This window comes from Pristis pectinata, chromosome 24 (genome assembly GCF_009764475.1).
Source record: "Pristis pectinata isolate sPriPec2 chromosome 24, sPriPec2.1.pri, whole genome shotgun sequence".
In the NCBI taxonomy this organism is placed as follows: domain Eukaryota; kingdom Metazoa; phylum Chordata; class Chondrichthyes; order Rhinopristiformes; family Pristidae; genus Pristis; species Pristis pectinata.
The window spans coordinates 27,926,619-27,948,749 of record NC_067428.1 but is presented as its reverse complement, the minus strand read 5'-3'; the positions used below and the strand labels follow the sequence as shown (position 1 = coordinate 27,948,749).

General features: G+C 39.5%; 1 protein-coding gene across 1 annotated transcript in view; it reads left to right on the top strand.

Moving 5' to 3' along the window:
* The window catches only part of LOC127582678 (alpha/beta hydrolase domain-containing protein 17B-like), a 60,439-nt gene that overhangs the window by 6,975 nt on the left and 31,333 nt on the right, over positions 1-22,131 (top strand). Inside the window, exon 2 of the mRNA XM_052038220.1 lies at positions 18,605-18,799. Coding sequence (XP_051894180.1) covers positions 18,605-18,799 — 195 coding nt within the window. The remainder of the gene's footprint in view (positions 1-18,604; positions 18,800-22,131) is intronic.

Sequence of the window (22,131 nt, the reverse complement as noted above, 5' to 3'; positions counted from 1 at the left end):
TCCAATCTTGATTTCTCATCACAATAGCTGTGTCAATTTTCATTTGTAATCCAGGGTTAATCCAATAATCAGTATCAATTCAAGTTTCTTAATGGAGTTCCAGGTGATGACGTATCACATCTTAATTCAAATATGGAATACTCTAATATGTCATTTTTTGATGCCAGACATTACCTCATAGAGGCAAGCTTTTGCTCAAAGTCTGACCAATTTTCTGTAAAAATATTAAAGTTATGTTTATTTTTTTAATAGCTGGATAATAAAGTATTAAATAAGGCAATGGAAAGATTTTAAATTGGCCTTGCTTTGCAGAAGTAGCAACTGGAGGATAACATTCCATTGGTGATGCTCTTATTATTCACATGATATGGGTGCATTGACTTGATGGACACACTTTACCAGTGCATTCAAAGAGTAATCCACTATCAAAGCGTGATTAAAAGTGCACAGTAAGATTAATTTGGTCCTGAAGTATATTTGTTTCATTTAATAGATTGGTACTGGTAGCAAAAAGTAGAAAAATTGATAACGAGGCCGTTTCAAGACATTGGTTTCATATGTCTGGTGTATCTTATGAAATGAAGCATTTCATTCTATAAATATTAGAACACTCCCGGTGGAGCATTCATTTATTTTCATTTGTCACTGAAGTTCAATAATAATTGACTAGTCCAAAAGTGTTAAATAATTTTTCTGCAGAACAGGTAAATGGGGATTTAGCCAAATTCTGTGAAGGGAACAGTCTGGATTGCTTCCGAAAGTTCAATAGTCAGCTGAGATGTGGCTGAAGCTTGTTTACAGAACATTTGTTAACAATACCTCATTAGCCAGTGAGTTGGAGATGGGGCTGGTGTGTGACTGGCAGCAATCTACTGTTTAGAAAGCAATGTAAATTTTCTCAGAAAACATCTTTCTGAAGAACAGAAGAAACACAAACCACAACAACGTGTACCAGCAAAAGCAGAGTCATTTCTTCAGAAAATTGAATCATATAAATTGAGCATAAAATCAATCCCAGACACCAACAGCAGCATGGACATGAAATTTGAGCGAAGAGGAAATTACCCAATCAACTTGTGCTGTCTGGCGTCAGCATTGACACTGTATATGACCGTAGATGTATGAAGATTGATAACTTGAGTGAAGCCACAGAGGGCAGCTCATGGACTTGTATCCAGACAGATGATATTCCTGTTGGAAGAGAAGGATATCACTTTATTGTGGAGATGAAACTTAAAAAGTTGTGTTGATGAGCTAGTTAACCAACTTAGATCTTAAGTGTCTATTTCTGAATCTACACTTGACTGTTGTTTTGGATAAAAAAAATATAATCAGATCAGTAGGATGCTATGAATCTATATATTTTTGCACTGTCCTTATTTGTGGACTCCTATCTTACCATCTTGCTGGATGTTTTCTATTAGTTGCAGAGAGCCATGTACTGCCCTCCTAGCTGGAGGTGCAGATTTTAAGATTCATTGAGCTAGTTCAGATGTTTTCTTTTAATTTCCTGTAATACCTAAAGTAGCTCTGTGAATGTGAAGTGCAGGGCTGCTCAGAGGTGTACTGACTTATTACAGTTACATAGAACCTTGATGAGATCTTATTTGAATGCTGGATCAGACTCAAGGTGCCATATGGCATACTCCTATTCTTACTTGCTAGGCTATTTTATTCTGAATCCACAAGTGTACTGCCATTTGTCTGCAGTGTGGTCCCAAGATCTGCTTGGATTTCTAAGACTATTTCCACACTTTTCTCTGAAGCTGTTCATTAAACCCTTGACTTTTTAAAAAAAAATATAATGAATTGAAAATATAGAGAAATCTGTCTTTGAAATATTAGGGGTTCAAATATTCAAATATTAGAGGACAGTCAGTTAAAGATATAGAAGACAGCGGCTAATGGTGGAGGTGGGTGTTTCTCTGACTGGAGGTCTGTGACCAGTGGTGTTCCTCAAGGATCAGTGCTGGGACTTCTGTTTGTGATAGAATTATAAATCATCTGGATGAAAATGTAGACGGGCTGATTAGTAATGTTGCAGATGACTTGAAAATTGGTGGAGATGTGGATGGTGAGAAAGGTTGTCAAATGATGCAGTGAGATATAGATCATTTTGAAATTTGGGCAGTGAAATGGCAGATGGAGTTTAATCCAGACAAGTTTGAGATGTTGCATTTTGGGAGGTCAAATGCAAGGGGAAATTATATAGTAAATGGCAGAACCCTTAGGAGCATTGAAGTACAGAGGGAACTTAGTGCGAGTCCATAAGTCTTTGAAGCTTGCAGCACAAATGGGTGGTAAAGAAGGTGAATGGCATGCTTGCCTTCGTGGGTTGGCATATTGAGTATAAAAGTTATGTTACAGCTGTGTACAACTTTGGTTAGGCTACATTTGGAGTATTGTGTGCAGTTCCAGTTGCTGTATTACAGGAAGGATGTGGAGGCTTTGAAGAATGTGCAGAAGAGGTTTGCCAGGATGTTTCCTGAATTGTGGCATACTAGCTATAAGGAGAGGTTGGACAAACTTGGATTGTTTTCTCTGGAGTGTTGGAGGCTGAGGGGTGACCTGATGGAAATGTATAAAATTATGAGAGGCGTAGGTAGGGTAGGCGGTCTTTTTCCCAGGATGGAAAGGTCAATGTTAGAGGGCATAAGTTTCGAGTGAGAGGGAGAAAGTTATTTAAAGCAGATGTGTGGGGCAAGTTTTTTTTTACAAAGTGTGGTAGGTGCCTGGAATGTCCTGCTAGGGGAGGAGGCAGAAGCACATACAGTAGCAATGTTTAAGACACATTAACGCAGGGAATAGGAGGATATGGATCATGTGCAGGCAGGTGGGATCGGTTTTGATTGGCATCGTGGTTGGTGCAGATATGGTGGGCTAAAGGGCCTTGTCCAGCTCTGTACTGTTCTATGATAAAACACATAGTGGCATAAGTCAAATTTTATCTTAGCATTTGGTATTATTTTCATGGATAATTTTAGCTGAGCATTTGTTTCCAGCAAGTCTTGGGAATAAATGAAAAAAAAATTGGGGTGAGTGGTATCAAGAACAAGGGGCTTAACATCAAAGTTAGTGGTAGGGATAATTTAGAACCAAGCAAAAGAAATTTCCCAACAGAATTGCAAGTTTATTTCAGTTTATGGTTGAGGCAGAAGTTGTATTGTGTTTGGAGATTAGATTGGATAGGTGGACAAAGAAGAGAGCTTAAAGGGATAATGAGGCAGGATGAGTGAATGTGATTTAAACCTTTTGCTCAAGCGGTGGGCCAACCCTAGCATGGACTAGTTGGGCTAAGTGGCTTGTTTCCATATGACACGTCCTCTGAATTGCTTCACACTTTTGAGAGCATCATATTCCACCTACAACTTTGCCAGAGAAAGCTAATTGTTTTGTTTGTGCATCTTATCAAACTATGCGTTTCAGATATATTGCACAAGTCTGTTCCCCTACTGAATGCCAGCTTAGTAATGCATACTTGCGTTTTGAATTAATTGGAATTACTGAAATTACTATCCCTTTGGAGCACTGTCGAAAGGATATAATGCTGTCAGGTCTGGACAGATTTTACAAGGGGAATGTAGTGTAGCTTTATTTTTCATATTTGTGTCTATTTTGGAGTGCAGTATTCTTTTATTGTTAGTTTTCTCTTGCCAGTCCCTGATATGTGTGAGGGATTTTTCTCTGAATCTGAGAAAAGCCTCTTGAATTAACAAAATAATTTGACTACTTCTCAAGAGCTATGTGAGCATGTTCTGATTCTTAAGGAACTTGATATAGTAAATGTAGAGTTGATGTTTCCCCTGTTTAGGATGACTGGGACCAGGGTTGCAGTTGTGCAGGGAAGTTGCTCTGAGGTAAAAGAACAACCTTGTTCTTTCTGAATGGTAGTGCACGAATGAGGGTGCCAATGGCCTCTTCATTTTGTTTCTTATGTTCTCATTGCTGATTAATGCCTAAGCTATTCCTTCTGTATTTCCTAATTAACAAGTTTGTATAACGTAACTTTTCTCCTGATGGATCTGTTGATTCTCAGCAGCAAAGAGTTGGGCTTGGAGCAAGTGTTGATTTGAATAATCAGTTGTATGACCCATTAAATACATTTTTTATTAAATGTGCATCACTTTCCTGAGATTTAATCTGAAGAGCAACTTGTACTGTCTGCTAAGTAAAGTTTACATAGTTTATTTTTAAAATAAGCCGCAGAATAGCACTGGCTCTGTTTGACTTTTTTTTGTCCCCAGAATGATTTATTTAATATGGTTGTTATTCTCTGTGCTCGGCCCTCTCTGGTATTCTGAAGTGTCTTCACTGGTGCTTGCTCCTGGGGATCGTCACATCTGGAGAGCTGTTGCTGTGGTAACAGGCTCGCAGCAACCTGAGACAACCCATGTTAAGGCAGCACCCCCTCAATTTCCTGACTCAACTTGATGACTCAGACTTTTAATTAACAATACCGCCCCCTTAACTTGTACCCACGCATATCCTACTGTTGTCGCTCTCCCAATGATACAAGAAAATGCACAAATGGAATTCTGCTCTGTGATTAGTGAGTGCTAGCATTAAATTATACTGCCTTGCCACTTAAAGGGGTGAGTCATTACAAGGTGGTGAGAGGTGAACAATGGAGTTGCCAGAACATCAGAATCTGAAAATCTGCCCTGTCCTTCTGGGTTTAACGACTGCGAGAATCCTTTAGTCTGTTTGGTTGCTTAGCTAACGTGGTGGATGCCAGGGATACTGAATTGACAGTTGACAGCATCAGATGTCTGAAAGGGGCAATCATCTCCACAGAGACCTTCAGTCTTTGTGGACAGATTTCTGGGAAGTCATTGTTGGCTCCTGTTCCTTTGCTGCTGACTGCAACCTATGCAGCTCCTCTACTCCAATTTATAATGGGTGTAAACCACCAGCCATTCTGAAACTCAATCCACCAGCAAATTAGTCCACTGCCCTCAATATTCTCACTAAATACTCTTTACATTGCAGATTCACTTCAAATTTGGTTTGAAAACCTGTGTACAAAATTGTTTTTCAAATAAGTAATGTTACAGTTCGAATCTTGGTATCTCTGTGCTGTGTGTGATAGGTTTGATTTCACTCTTAGTCATTGATGTTCCTAACTGCAGTAATCATTTTCCTTCTTAATAATATGCAGTACTGCTTTCAATATAACTTGATTATTGCAAGTAATTTTATTTCATTTCCCCATGCAGTGTTGAGGGTTCACTGTTAATAGCCACATTAAGAGAGTCTATTGAAAAATAAAGAGAATGTATGGATGACATCTAGACAGAAGATTCTGTAAATGACACATAGATTCACATGGATACATGTTACACACCCTGTGCACGCTATTGCATTTAGAAACAGAGTTAATGTTTTAGATTGATGATCTTTGGTCAGAATTAGGAAAAGTTTTTTTTTAAAAAAAGTAAGTTGTGGAAAAGAAGGAGCTGGATAGAACAAGGGAATGTTTGTGATGGGGTGGAGATCAAGAGACACAAAATGGTGGTGGTGCCAGGTGAAAGAGAGTGGTGAGGACTTGTTAATTGCAGGTGATCTGTCTATCAGTGTAAATTGAGGGAGGTGAATGGGAACAGAGGAGAAGGGAAAAATGCAATTCTGGAACTTTAAGATCTGGAACACTGAAGTTGCTCGAAATCCAAAATAAAAGGGGAAGATGGAAGTCCTCAGCAGTTCAGGCAGCAGCTGTGGAGAGAAAAATAACGGTGTTAATATTACAACTTGACCTTTTGTCAGAACTGGCCAAGTCTGACATAAACTGGAAAGGCAGTTTCATGTGAAATTGTTGAATTTTGTGTTGAATCTGGGGGGTTGTAACATAACTTTGCTTGAACTTTTATAATGTTTGTACCTGTACTTTTTGGGTGTTTGTCTTTTGTAATATTTGTAGATTATCCATTCCTTGAACTTGCATTGGGCCATGCAAGAGACCAAAAACAAAGGGATCTGATTGGGAGCCAGGTTAATAATTCTGATTGAGATCCTGTAATCCCTAATATCAGAAGAATACTTACTACAGTACCAATATTAGTGTTTCTGGCTCTCATTAAGTTCCTCCAAATTTCTTGGTAATTTCCTTTTGCATTCTGCAACTTGATAATTTATCAACTTCTATTAACAGCTCAAGGAGACATAGTTGTGATTAATAAGACTTCACCACCTTCTCTCAGCTGACCTCACCTTCATGTGTAGCAATCAGTTTCTCCACCCTACCCAGTGTTAGACTGTCTGGCTTCTGTGGAGCTTGAGTAAAGAATGCTCTGCATTTCAAAGGTTTTTAGTTGAACCAATAGTGGCTGTCTATCTCTAAAGGCTCTCACAGCTTCATTGCCTTTTGGCATTATCGTCTGCTTAAATCTTAAATGCAAGGTTAGTACTCACAAACTTGCTAGTTTGGGCTCGTAGATTTATGCTGATGTTCCTGGAGCCAAACTCCTGTTCAAGTAATACCAGTTTTCTTGCCTCTCTCAGCAGAACTTGCATTGTCAGCAACTTTATCAGTTAACCTCTTACAGATTATTTTATTGCCTAGGGAATGATGAATTCAAATTTGATTTTGAAAATTTATGCTTGATTAATTAATGTGCTCTGTTCAACAATGACCAACTAATGGTGTTAAAGACCACAGGATTGGTAAAACTTCAACTGCATTAAATACTCAAATCTAAGTGAATTTGCATATATCTTAATGCAAAATGCTAAATTAATTGTTTTAAGTCACTGAAGATCTTTTTAAGAAGATGAAAACATAAAGAACAACAAGTAGGAGCAGTAGTTGCTGTGCCTTGAGCCTATTCTGTCATTCAGTAGGAGTGGCTTAACTAACCATTGGCCTTAACTTCACTTTCCTTCTAACTATAACTATAACATTCGATTCATCTCTAGCCCAAAAATTCATCTATCTCAGCATTGAATGTAACTTAACATCCACAGTTCTCTTGGATGTTGTGTTCCAGAGGTTCACCACAGGAGAAGTTCTTCCTCGTTTCAGTCTTAAGTGGGTGAACTTTTATCCCAAGATTACGTCTTCTGATTCTAGATTCTCCTACCAGGGGAAATATCTACACAACACCTACTCTGTTGACCTTGTTCAGTATCTTTATGCTTCAGTAGTGTCACCTCTCAAGTTCCAGAGAATATAATTTATTTGATCTTTCCTCAGAGGATCACCCCTTTATCTGGTGAATTCTACATTTCCTCCAAGGCAAATGTGTAAGAAAAACACTAGTCTTAGTACTGACCTCTGGAGAAACGAGTGTAGTTCTGTCAGACATGTAATCATTCATTATACTGTATATTTCCTATCATTTTAGTCCATTATCTATCCATGCTGCTACACTCATTATTCCGGGGGCTTCATTCTTGTTGGTAAGCTTATTATATATCATGTCATCATACATCAAATCAACTGCATTTTCCTCTTCTAAAAACATTATCACGTTAGTTAAACACAATTTGCATTTAGGGAAGTCTTGCATGAACTTTTTTTTTATTTACAGCGTGGTAACAGGCCCTTTCGGCCCAACGAGTCTGCGCCACCCATTTTAAACCCAATTAACCTACCCGTACGTCTTTGCAATGTGGGAGGAAACCGGAGCACCTGGAGGAAACCCACGCATACACGGGAGAACGTACAAACTCCTTGCAGCGGCGGGAATTGAACCCCGATCGCTGGCGCTGTAATAGCGTCGTGCTAACCGCTAAGCTACCGTGCCGCCCCAAACTTGTTCATCCCAGGGTTGTCATTTGAAAAATTCTCCCCACCACTGAGGTTAAACTGACGAGTCTCGAGGTTCATCTTTTACCTTTTTTTGAACAAAGATGTGACATTATTAATCTCTAGTCTTTGGGCACCATCTCCATGCCTACTCTTATTTAGAAGATTACGGCTAATATATCCACAATTTGTAACTTTCTCTCAGCAATCTAGGGCATATCCCACTTGGATTGATTGCTTTTATTCATTTTAAGTACAGATTGCCATAAATTTTGCAATACAGACTGACATTCCATTGCTTTTTTAAATATTCGCTGTGCCTGCATACTAACTTTTGTGCTGATAATATGATGGTATCCAGATCTCTTTGAATATTAGTATAAGTCAAACAATGTTTTTCTATTCTTCCTACCATATTTAATAGTTTCGTACATTATACTGCATCTAGCATTTTTCCCCACTCTCTTAACCTGCTTGCATCCCTTAACAGACTACTTGCCTCGTTTTCCTCACCTTTCCACCTATCTTTGTATTGTCAGCAGCAAACGTGAATATAGTGTACTCACACCATTCATCAAAGCCATTAATATAAATTTTAAGTAGTTAAAACTCCAACACTGATCCCTGTGACATTCTTTTTTAATTAGTATAGCTGTCCATCCTGAAATGACTGATTTATACATTTTCTATCAGTTAGCCAGTCCTTTACCCATGGTAATATATTAAGTTGAATTCTATATGCTTTTATCTGACACTTTGTCAAATTGCTCTTATTTAGGACTTTGGCTACATCATTAAAGAAGTTAAATTTGTCAGACATGAGTTGAGATCTCTTGTTAAGCAAGTTCTTTCCCCTGTGTTTTTGTGTGATTGCTACTGATGTCAGGTGGTAGGTAATGCTTCTTGGAAATGTTTTGGGTAATTGATGAGAGGAGGAGGAGGAATCCCTGTCTCCTCTCCCCAGTTGTCCTTCCCACGGGCATGTGAAGCTTAGCAAAACAACAATAATTTGTATATAAGGAACACCTTTAATGCAGTAAAATATTACACAGTGTTTCATGAGAACATTACCAAACAAAACGTGGCACTGGGACATTTGGGGAGATATTGGACCAGATGTCCAAAAGCATATTCAAAAACTGGTTTCTAGGACCTGATTAAAAGAGGAAGGATATTTTAAAGGGTGAATGCTGGAACTTGCAGCATTGTCACCTGAAGGTATGGCCACTGGTGGTAAAGCAATTTAATCAAAGGTTAATATAATTGGCACAGGTACCTCATGGGGACCGTGAGAGTCTTGAAAACAAAGGCCAATGGATGAGCAGGATGTGGTGTGACTTAGGACATCAGAGGAAGAATTTTTGACGACAAGTTAGATGAACATGGAGAAAAAAAATTAAGGGAAGCGTAATAGGAATGGAAATATAATTTGAAAGTTAAGGATACTGTTTTATATTTAGATTATATAAAGAGAAGTACCATGTGTGGCAAAACTAAACTGTCCAATGTGAAGCAGTGTTCTTGGTCAGGCTGCTGGACTGATGAAGAATCCATGTGATTCTTACTGAGCAGAATCCATGTGTTCTTTTCAGGTTGAGAGGGTGAGACCTTGGGGAATATCTGGATTTCAAGCAGTAAATTGGTATGCGTAACAGGCTTCTTATTGGAGCTGGTCTAAAGTGGTGACAAGCTGTGAATGTTTTTTTGTTTTTAGTGAAGTTATTTTTGGTTTCAGGTTTTTGCATAGGAGATGGCACATTTTGCAATGCTTCAACAGGGAAATGTGTGTCCAGAATTTGAGCAAATTTTGGGTTATTTGTTCCTAACATTTCCTCCTTTGGTTTGGCATTACTTATTTAATTGCATCTCTCTGAAGGGCCTTGTTTTTTTTCTATGTTCTTTATATAGATGTATATAATTTCATCCTTGCTCTTTATAATTTGCTTTTCCCTTCCTTGCTCATTTTGTCTCCCCTGCTTGTTTGATTTCTGGCTGGCCAGTCTCCCCTTTCCTCCCTTCCCTCCCCCACACTCTTCGTTTCTTTCTCTCTTCCCCCTTCCCCCAGTGCCACAGTGCCATCCCTCCTCTCCCCGTCTGCTGCTCACCTCTTATCTCTCCCTGGCTTCCCAAACCCTAGCCTCTTTTTTTTCTGGCTGTCTCTTCCCTATGCTCACCCCTCCCACTGTTTGTCCTGTTTGCTTGTGCTCTCTCTTGCACTTGCTCTCCCCAACTTCTCGATCTCTGAATCATTCTTGGATGGATGGTATGTTGGTGATTTTTTTTAACTACAATTGTGTGTTTATATATGCGTTAAAGTTTGTCACCTTTCAGGACTTGGCTTTGTTGGTTAGGTTTGAATTAGTTCAGGTATCAAAAATATTGCAAGCCCTTGACCTCTGATCACGCTGGGCTTTGCCATCATTTTGTTAGTACATGTTCTAAATTTCACGTCTGTGTGATATGAGGTGATTGACTTCCCCAAACAGTTTGAAGACTGCAGGCAACACTGCAAGTGGATCCTATTTCTCAATGTATGGCTTCACTGTGCAGTTCACAAAATGCAGGACAAATCCAGTGTGGCTAATTACTGCCTATTTGGCCCACTCTCACTTATCTGATGCTATAAGGTGGCAGTAGATCGCCAGTAACTTGCTCATTGATGTTCAGTTTGGGTCACTCATCAAGATCACTCAAATCACACTGCGTTCACAGTCGTGGTCCAAACGTGCATCAAGTAGCTCATTCCATAGATGAGGTGAATGTGACTGCCTTTGACTTCAAGGCAGCATTTAACTGAGTGTGGCATCAAAGGGATTAGGTGAAACTGAAGACAATGGGCGTCAAGGGTTAAAACACTACAGTGGCTGCGGTCGTGTCTGGAACAAAAGAAAATGGCTCTAGTTATTTAAGGTCAATCATCCCAGTCCCAACATATCACTGCAGGAGTTTCTCAGGGCACTATCCTAGGTCCAAACTGTGTCATCAGTGTGCAATCATCAGCACAGGTCAACGATCAGATCTATTTGCAATTCCTCAACAAATAAAGCAATCCACACTTGCGTGCAGCAAAGTCTAGACACCATGCAGGCATGGGCTGATAAGTCACAAATAACATTTGCCCCATAAAAGTGCCAAGCATTGACCCGTGATGTTCAGTGGCATTGCTAATCCTTCATCATTACCATTGCCATCAACATCTTGAACACAACTAGTTGATCCACATGAATACTGTGGCTATAAGAGCAGGTCAAAGACTGGTTATCCTGCTGGAACTTCAAAGTCTTTCCACCATGCATGAGACACAAATTGGTTGTGTCTAGAAATTATCTCCACTTGACTGGATAAGTGTAGATCCAAGAGCACTCAAAATGTGATACCATCCAGAACAAAGCAGCTATCCAACCTCCTAAACCTTAATTCTTTCCACCGCCACACAGCACTTATCATCTACAAAATCGACCACAGTTATCTAGGTTACTCTGACAAAATCTGCCAAACCTGAGTCTTCGACCACCAAGAAGGACAAGGCCGGGAGGCACGAGGCACCTTTGCCACTTGCAGGTTCCCTCCAGAGTTGAAGCTTCCATTATATGTCCCTGAAAGGTCAATAAAAATAGCATGTTACTTGATCATTGGTTTTTAGTTTAAAAAAACTTGAAACTCTAAAAAAAAAGCCTCTGAAGTAACTTTGAGTATATTGAAGTAATTCCAGAAAGATAATGCTCGTGAAAGTTTTTGTGCTATGGATTTATAATTTAACATGCTTGCTAAACTAATTAATAGTTTTGTCTGCTGAATCCCTAAATTAGCATGAAAGTGCCAATATCTCTGACTTAGCCTTATGCCCGTTATTACTTTGAATCCTCCTGAGCATCGAGCCAGTTGTGTTGGACCTGGCCACATCTTTCATTTACTCTCACGGGATCCCTGTGGTTGCACTTACTTTCTCAGGTGTGTGGCTCCCAGCACTCCACTGATCAGCACTCTACAGATGTTCTCGAGGCTATTCGGGGCACAAGCTTCAATTGGACCACAAGATGTGGAAATGGTAAAGACCTGCACACAAGAGTTCCTGCTGGCCTCTGACTGTTCATGCCCTTCCTATATTCCAAAATGTCTCTGATTATCAGACAGTGTGAAAAATACTGAAATAGTTTAACGTTTAAAAAGTAAATTCATCTGAAGTTGCATTCAACATCCAAGTTAATTAAAATATTAATAGGAATTAAAACAAAGTGAAACAACTAAACCACTTCCTTTTTTTTTGATGAGGGTTAGTGTCCCTTTCAGATGAGTAGGCTGTGTTTATATGTTCCAGCAACAGAGGGGCCTGATGTGAAGTGTGTCCAGCCCTCCAGCTCAGTAGTTTAAGGAGCCATTGCTGAACTCTGCATTGGATGCCACAGGACTCAATAAGGAAACCAGCTTTTGAGCAGTGAGGGTGTTTAGTACTTCTGTGCTATAGTGCACAGGTGCAGAAGTTCAGAATGTGCTGGCAAGCACACTGCAGCTGGCCAATGTTTCTCCATGGAACTGCTGACTGCCATCAGTGTGATCCAGCCCAATATGTGTATGGATCCATTAGAAAAGTTTGTCCCTTGTGGTAGATTTTATCGAGTTTAATAGTGAGGAAAACACTTGTGATAAATGCATAATAATCTGTATATCTGAACATAATGAGGCAAAATATACTCATTGGAGGTAGGGGAGGGTGGTTGCCCTGTTAGGCGGTTAGTTCTCTGCCATTGGAGACAAAGCTTTCCTAGTAACAAAAATAAAGTCTGTCTGTGAACACCGTGCAGAAATTGAGGCTGCTATTTGATCCTGGCCTGAGATGGGATGAGTTCACTGATTAGCTGCAGTTTCCAGTTTATTGGACTATATTGATCTTCCTTCAATGCTAGGACAGGCATAGAATCAGAATAGGGAGTTGTGACAACTGTGTAAAGTTAATTTGATTTTGTTACTGTTTATAAGGCTGCCCTGCAGCATAAATCCAATTCAGAATGATAATAACTAGATAAATTAATAGACTCTTGTTTAGTTGGGTCATGTGATTTTAATTAGTCATGCTCTTTGCAAGGGTATGGGTGCATCTTCGATCCTTTATTGTGAAACAAGCAAAAACAAGTTCTCAATTTGCTTTATCAAGACTTATGTAGGTTTATGATCCAATCTTACTTTGTTGAATGATAACAGAGAAAATACTAGTTGAAGCTGAATCTGTGGAGAGAAGAAGTGTTAAATCTTTAGGTCAGTGACCTTAATCAGAAATTACGGGAAAACAAATTTTAAGATGCAGAGAAAGGAGAGGAAGAAAGAACAAATAAAGTTCTGTCTTAGGGTGGAATGGAGCAAAGGTTAAATGACAAAGGGCAAACTTAGGTAGTAAAGGGACAGTAATGGAAGGTGTAAAAGTAGCAGAATGATAATGTGAAGTTGTTGAACGTTGTGCTGAAGCCAGAAAATAATTTGTCTGAGCTTTGTTGGGAGCTGAAGTTAGAGAGCTCGGAGTGAGATAGAGTTAAACTGACTGTAAGCTTAGGTTCAAGCTTGTGGACTGAATGAAAGTATTTAGTAAAGTGATTACCCAGTCTATGATGGATCTTCCCGGTACAAAGGAAACCACATTTGGAGCAGTGGGTACAGTCTACTACATTGAAATAAGTACAAATGAATTACTGTTTCACTGGAAAGAATGCTTTTGATCAAAAGTAAAACAGTGCAGGTGCTGGAAGTCTGAAATAAAGTGCTGGAATATTTAGTGAGTCAGGCAGCAACTGTAGAGAGAGAAACGGGGCCAGTGTTTTGGATTGATGACCTTTCATCATTTCCAGTGATATCAGATGAATTCATGAAGACTGAGAAATGGGGAGAATGGAAAGGAATCCTTGCAAGAAGTGAGGTGGCATGATATGTAGTCAAGATAATGGTGAGAGCAAGTGGACATTGCTTATGTGCCCATCCCCAGGAATTGGGGTGCGGGAAGGGGAAAAAGTCATAAGGGAACCGTGTGAAGGGAGAGGAATAATATAGTAGTTTGTTACTCAGTCCCAGCTATAACCAAGGAATTAACATGTCAGTTTTTTACTTGTCTCAAGAGCCCAAAGAAAGGTGCTGTTAATGTCTTGGCACACAGTGTTTCAGTACTAAATCAGCACTTAGCAGAAGGTATCCTGGATGGTTGCATGTGCACAGATAGTCGTCTAAGTGCTTTAATGGGGAGCAGGCTTGATGGTTGCAGAGTGTAAACGGGACAATGTGGTGTCCTAGAGTTTCACTGCTTCATCTATGGAACCTACTAAAATCTGCACCTCATTTATCTTTGGTGCCAGTAGCCAAAGGAACTGTACCAGGGCTCTGCCTAAAAAGGACATCCCTCTGTATCTGTTGATTCATGCAGGAGCAAGGGTATGAATTGACGGCCAGTCCACGTATCCAAGGTGATTGCAACTTAATGCAACTTGCCAACAATACTCTGCCAAGGAACAGGTGGAGAAAAAGAGAAGCAGCTGCAGCTAGTGGCAAGAGGATCCTGGCATCAACCACCATAGGTGAGTCTCTGAAAATGCTGGTACCTTGTGCTGGCTGTATGTTATTTGCTTTCTTTGTTATTTGCCTCCCGCATTGTATGCGTCATAACAGGCGCATGGATAGAGCATCAACTTGACAAAAGTGAGCTGAATGAAATGTTTAGAGGGTGGATTTCGAACAAGATTTGATACCAAGTTACATAGGAGATATTAGAGCAACTTTGCTAAATAAAGATTTTGTGTCACAGAGGCAGGAGTGAGGGGAATTTTAAGGACTGTTTCCAGAGCTTAAGACCTTTGTCAGATGAAGGCAGGGCTGCCTATAGTGGAGCAATTAAATTTGGGAATGAACATAAGGCCAGAGTTGGAGGAATGCACATTTCTTAAAGGATTGTAGGGCTAGAGGGTATTGCAAAAATATAGAAGGTTGAGGCCATGGAGGAATTCAAAAACACAAATGAGAATTTAAAATGGAGGTATTGGTTAACACAGTGCTAAACCATGAATGTTTCTGTGAAGTGTAAACAAGCATTAGTTGTCATTGTAAACCAAATCCTTCCCTGATGTTCACCATGCATTTGATGAACTCCTCTAAGATGTGTTGTAAGGTAGCATTATCAAATTTAGCAATTTGCAAGTGCAATCATCGTTTCATTTGCTCCTGGTATGTCCTGGATAAAGCAACTTGTGCTCTGCATGCTATCTCTTCCCAGCAAGCAAAATTCTCATCCAAAAGGATCCTTTTTTAAACAGGAAATCCTCCAGAAATACATCTGAAGCTGCACATGGAAGGTTATTAATCCTTATCTTGATCTTGCCACTGCCATTTCATTAGCACTAAAGCTTAAAACAAACAGCAGGCTTGTGCTATTAGTGATCACTGCAATATTCATCATAGAATCTGATCTTTCATGATACCACCCATGGCGATGTAGGTAATGCTCTTGATGCTATAGAAACTGGGACTGAATTGTTGGCTCCTAATGCATTTAAAGTAAATTTTAGCTAAATTCATATGCTTAACTTGAAACTCTGCTCAACCTGTTTGTTTTTTTTACATGGTGGAAAATAAGATGATGCAAATCTCTTAAGATTACTATTTTTATTGTGGTGAAACATGTCCTTATGATTGAATTTTGTATTTGTGCAAATCAATTGCATCAGCAGGTGGGAAGTTATGTGTCCAAGAACTGTTAAGCTATTTGACATGCAAGCTAACTGTCAGAAATAAATAAAACTTACCTGATTCTGGAAGTCTTCTGTTTACGTACTGTTTGCCTGAAAACTAAAATTGCTTAGAAACAAATTTGCATATCCAGTGTAAAAGTATCCTTTTGATCCAAGATACCAAAAGTTAACTTATTGTTGAAGCCAAAGCAAAATACTATGATTGCTGAAAATCTGAAATAAAAATAGTGCTGGAAATGCTCAGTTGGTCAGGCAGCATTTGTGGAGAGGGAAACAAGCACTTAACTGTTGATGATCCTTCTTCAGAACTGGAAAAAAAAGAGGCAAAATAAGAATATAGTTGATTAACTTCCCTGCTGTGCAGTTCTGCTGTTTTCTGAGTTGTGTTGTTTAGTCTTTAGTGTGAGGAAACATATATTACAACAAAAATAGTTTTAAAACAATATGACAAAGACTCTGAAGGTATCAGACAACTATTATTTTTGGTAATTTGTGTCAAGCATTGTACTGATGATTGTTCTGTTCTCTCACCTTTTATTTATTAAAAATTGATATAAATAATCAGTTAACTTTGGGAAAAGCCGGGAGTGCATAGCATGTAGTTCATGTAAACTCCAGCACGAAATACCTTGGTGAAAGGCTAATTGTAGTGCTTTTAACATACCATTCTCACAAATAACCTGCTTTATTGTAAGTTTCAAGTTAATAGACAAGCAGGTTTTCCTCTGGGAAGTGCATTTTGCGGTGAGCATAAACTCAAAGTTGGGGGTGAGCCCACATTGTTAGAAAAAGAATTTTCTTTTTGGTGGGGAGAGGGTGGGCGGGGTGGGGGGAACTGCATCAATGACTTGGACTGCAATTATACCATCAAAATCCAGTGTAATGGTGTTATTTAGTTGACTGTGCATTGAAGAACCCATGTAGCAATGAATATAAATTGTCAATGTAGATTGGTAGTTTCTACCAAGTTGGTAAGGTTGTCTACATTTTAACAAAGTTGTATTGTATTAAGTTGTATTGCTTTGCATTAAGTTTTTAAAGTGTCACAGAAATGATTTAAATAGAGCCTACATAATCGCTGGTAACAGGAAGATCTATGCGTGGAGATTTCCAAAATTTTTATTTTGAATTTGACTAAGAAAGTGACTTGGTGAACATTGAGTATATCAGAGCTATAACTCTTTTTCTAAAGTACCAGGGCCTCCTACAAGTCGAATTTTAAAAAAGGAAGGCTTCACTTCTTTCGTAGGATTTGTGATGCTGATTAATTTAGACTCAGGAGGGGTGAAATTATCAATTACAGTTTACCAAAAATATGATGTGGACTTAGGCTGTGCTAAATGGTAGATTTGGCAATTTAGTAATTGAGATAACCCAGTACCGTGGCTTGTTTGTGAGATAAGTTATTGGTTGTTCTAAAGAAGCCTTTTATAGTGGGGAAACTCTTAAAAGATTTATTCTGTTAATTGCCCATGTCTACTGTAGGATCTGTGCATGGGTTAATGAATTATTATGTGACTGATTACACTATTAAAGCAGGTTGTGCAAAAGAGGAGAGTTTGGATTAATTAAAAATCTGATCCCATTGCTACTTTGCTTTCTCTCTAAACCTGGTATTGAAATAAACCACTAAGAAATTTAGAGAATCACAGGCAATGTCCCAAAAATCATTACAGGTTAATAATGATGATTACAATAACTATCATCCATCATTCTGTCATCTTTGCCAATTGTCAGGGACATGTAGCTAAATTGTATTGAATTCTGGTTATGTTGTATTACTGCTGTTTGTTGCAAGTCTTAGCTGGAGTGCATGGGAACGTGAATAGCTTGTACAAAGAAGAATTTGGTATAATCTGAGAGGGTTGTAGATATTTCTAATAGTAGACCACCCATTGGTGCTTTATAATTCACAACAAATGCTAGCTCTTTCGCTTGATGTTACATTGTCAAAGAACAGTTGTGCATTCTATACGAGTCTTATGCCTTTCATGAATATGAAATGAATTCAAACCCGGTTACGGTATGTGTTTTCATACTGCATACCTTGTGTTTGGAGCTGTCAGTCAATTCTGATGAAATATTCCATTGACAGTTGAAGTAATTAATCAAATATTTGAATACAGTAAATTCATCTTAATGAACACAAGGTTAAGTTAGTTTTCAGTAGCAGAGAAGGTGGGTTGGGGGGAACAGGATGAACAAAGGGAATATCTCGGACGGGGCGAGACCAAATGACTTAGTGGCAGTTAGAAGCTGATTAGCCCCAGTGTGCATTCCCATTGAATGGCAGATGTGTGTGTGTGTGTTAGAATGTTTCAAGGTGATTTTAAGGAGTCATTCTATCCCAGCATCCTTTTACCTTTTTTTTTGTGGTAAAACAAATGTGAGAAAAATGGTATTCTGTCTTTTCATTTATGTGAGGAACTGGCTGAAAGAATGTGTTTAACATTTTGTACTACAGCAAGTGATTAGACTGAGATTACAGCACAGAGGCCAGTGCTGAACAGATTGTAAGTCGTGGCCTCAGCTAGACATGCAAACTACATTCCAATGTTGCACAACCATAACAATAACTAATTTCTATGTGTTCCTGAGGGCCAGAAGCAAAGAAGCCATGTGAGGGACCTTGGGACCAAGAACTGGGTACTCCATGACTTCTTGTGGTTTGACAATGGGCTCTGGGAGGATGTTGGGGCTGGAGAGTCAGGTTTTATTATTTACATGACATTTAATATAAATAGAATACATTCATTGTAATAAATCATCATAAATGCCACTTGTGCCTGAATCATAAACAAGGTTATTGCTCCTGCACTAACAGCTCTTCATTGTGATGGTAACCACTAATAAATCTGCAAACAAAACAATACTGATATCTGTAATCTACATGCTTACTTGAAGACTAAGTCTAAACTGGCTGCGAGTCTTGTGTACAGTTATAATTCAACCACGTCAAGTACTTGCTTCAGGAATCTCTATCTCATTATTTAAATAAGGTTCTCCATAATGTCCAAAAACATCTTTTGTCTTCCCACACAGAACTGAACTTGCCCATGGAATTTCCTACCTCAGAAGGCCAGCATTAATAAAATCATATTGATATCAGCATGTAAATATTTTGCTTTTCCCCTTCCAGGTTCACCCTTCTCTTCTCCCATGGCAATGCAGTGGATTTGGGTCAGATGAGCAGTTTCTACATCGGTCTAGGCACCAGAATCAACTGTAACATCTTCTCCTATGACTACTCAGGGTATGGAGTCAGCAATGGAAAACCTTCTGAGAAGAATCTGTATGCGGACATTGATGCCGCATGGCAGGCATTGAGGACCAGGTGAGTTTTACCGGGTGTTTTATTGAACCTTGTAGAAGTCAGTACTTAAAAAATTTCTCATCTTGCTGCAAGTTCTGGCATTTTTGCTAATTGTTTGGTGAGTTATAAAGTCTGTTATGGTGCTGGGATATTGGTAGAGAAAGTGAAGGAGTCCCCAAAATGGATTTGCATCCTGGGATTAGGCAAGTCTTATTGGGAATTTATGGAGAAATTGCGTAATAGTAGATTTAATCTTCATTTCGGTATAAAGCAGGCTGACCAGCAAGCCAATGTCTATCTGGGATAACAGCTGCTGCTGGGGGTCCATATCCACAGATCCCTGAAAGTTGCCTCACAGGTGGATAGGGTGTTAGATTTCATAAGTCGAGGGATCGAGTTTAAGAGCCGCAAAGTAACAATAATGTAGCTCTATAAAACTCTGGTTAGACCACACTTAGAGTACTGTGTCCAGTTCCGGTCGCCTCATTATAGGATGTGGAGGCTTTGGAAAGGGTGCAGAGGAGATTTACCAGCATGCTGCCTGGTTTGGAGACTATGCATTATGAGGAGAGACTAAGGGAGCTAAGGCTTTACTCTTTGGAGAGAAGGGGGATGAGAAGAGACATGATAGAGGTGTACAAAATATTAAGAGGAATAGATAGAGTGGACAGCCAGTGCTTCTTTCCCAGAGCAGCAATGCTCACTACAAGAGGGCATGGCTTTAAATTAATGGGTAGGAAGTTCAAGGGAGATATCAGAGGAAGGTTTTTTACCCAGAGAGTGGTTGGGGCATGGAATGCGCTGCCTGGGGTGGTGGTGGAGGTAGGTACATTGGTCAAATTCAAGAGATTACTGTATAGGCATATGGAGGAATTTAAAATAGAGGGATATGTGGGAGAAAGGGGTTAGATAGTCTTAGGCGAGGTTTAAAGGTTGGCACAACATTATGGGCCGAAGGGCTGTATTGTGCTGTACTATTCTATGTTCACCGGGCTCCAAGTGTCAGGGCTGGGACCTGGGTGGTGTGATCAGAGACAGACCAGCTTGCCGCCCTAACTTCCAAAGTTTTGTGTGTCCTGGCTGGACGTGACAGTGTTGAAAGAGGGTCCCCTCCTGCCCATGCCAGTCATCCTCTTGAGGGTGGTCCCTGAGCTTGAAGGGCAGTAGGTCCACCAAATGGATAGGAGGGCTGGCTGAGTCAGCTCTGGTAGCTTCCTTTGCTCTCAACCTGAAGGCAGCCTGGGTGAGCCTGTCTGTCACTTCTGCTGCCATTGTTGCATTTGCACAATCTTTCCTGCTACTATGTAACTGGTGTACTGCCTACACAGTCTAGATGCTTTGTTCTGGTCTCCAGGCTCCTGACAGGCACTCTCACTTGTGAACAGTGAGCCTAGATTTTGACTGTCATCAGTGCTGTTGCCACCACTGTCGTTTACAACCATGCATCGTTAGAGGCACATGGGGAGCTGGTAAATCTAGAAGGGGTTTATCCATTTAAAAAAAAATGTTTAGTGACTTCCATTCAAGCACGTGAAGTATAAATGTGATTATACACAAGTGAAAACTCTCTGAATTTTATTGATTTTAAAATCATTTACATTTTTGAATGGATTTTTGTTTTCATAGTGGTTTTGTCTGAAACCTATTGCATTAGATTGTTAAATGGGATACAGACATGTTCCAAATGGGTGCAGTCTTGAACTTCCTGAATGAATATTCTTTTGTAATTATTGGTATTGGTTTATTATTGTCACTTGTACTGAGGTACAGTGAAAAGCTTGTCTTACAAACCGATCGTACAGGTCAATTCATTACACAGTGCAGTTACATTGAGTTAGTACAGAGTGCATTGATGTAGTACAGGTAAAAACAATAACAGTACAGAGGAAAGTGTCACAGTACAGAGAAAGTGCAGTGCAATAAGGTGTAAGGTCACAACAAGGTGATTGTGAGGTCATAGTCCATCTCACTGTATAACGGAACCGTTCAATAGTCTTATCACAGTAGGGTAGAAGCTGTCCTTAAGTCTGGTGGTACGTGCACTCAGGCACCTGTGTCTTCTACCCGATGGAAGAGGAGAGAAGAGAGAATGTCCCGGGTGGGTGGGGTCTTTGATTATGCTGGCTGCTACACCAAGCCAACGAGAGGTAAAGACAGAGTCCAAGGAGGGGAGGCTGGTGTCTGTGATGCGCTGGGCTGTGTCCACAACTTTCTGCAGTTTCTTGCGGTCCTGGGCAGAGCAGTTGCCGTACCAAGCGGTGATGCATCCAGATAGGATACTTTCTATGATGCATTGGTAAAAGTTGGTGAGAGTCAAAGGGGACAAACCAAATTTCTTTAGCCTCCTGAGGAAGTAGAGGCGCTGGTGAGCTTTCTATTTTCAGAATTTGAGTATAAGCCTTGCATGTTAAGACAGGAAGTTTCAGGATAGAACTTATTGAGGACTGGTCCATATGAAAATCTGCTGGAAAAGGACCGGAACAGGAAGGAGAGAGAAAGAAGTGCTTATTTCTACTTCATTGTGATATCAAGGTGTCACAAAAATCTCCGCAACTAGGGAATTACTTCATTAAGTGTAGACAGTGGTGTTATACAGGTAAACAAAGCAGGCACTTTTAGACAATATAGTCCCGGAAAGATAATCAAATATTTTCTGGTGTTTAAGACATCAGATGTTAACTAGGATACAGAGGTTGGTGAGAACTATTACAGAAGCTTTTATATCCATTTGATTAGGCATAAACGGCCTTGATTTGATACCTCACTCAAAAGATAAAGTATCAATGTCATATTGAAAGGTTGTTCAAGATTGTGGTCAAATCTTTAACGGGACTTGAAGGCATGATGTGCTGACTTAAGTAAGAGTGTCACTGTCAGGGATTTTAAACATTTACACTGAATATTTTCTCAAATACTCAGTATCATTGGATGTTCTCTCGACTGACTTTGCAACCTATGACTCAGAATCTAAATATTGTTAAATGTCTTAATAAACAATGACCCGGGATTGTAACAGAATCTTGGTACACATATCAGATACTGAAATAATGTGCATACCATCATTTCTGTGGTTCTGTCTCCTAACTGGGAAAACACTTAACGAGTCCAGCGCAGGTTTAAATTTTCAACAGGATTTTGTGTAACGTGTAAGTGAAAGTTTTTACAGTGACAGGATTCAATTTCTTTACTCTCCTTGGTTATGGAAATAATAGACCTAACTTGTCAATGTGGTTCATCTAAGCTGGTTTGGTCATTTTAAAAGTAGAGACCTTTCTGGTCTTCTTCCTTGCCTCTTAATTCTCTCTAAGTCAGGGTGGTGGGGAGAGAGGAGTAGAGACTGAGACATTTTTTTG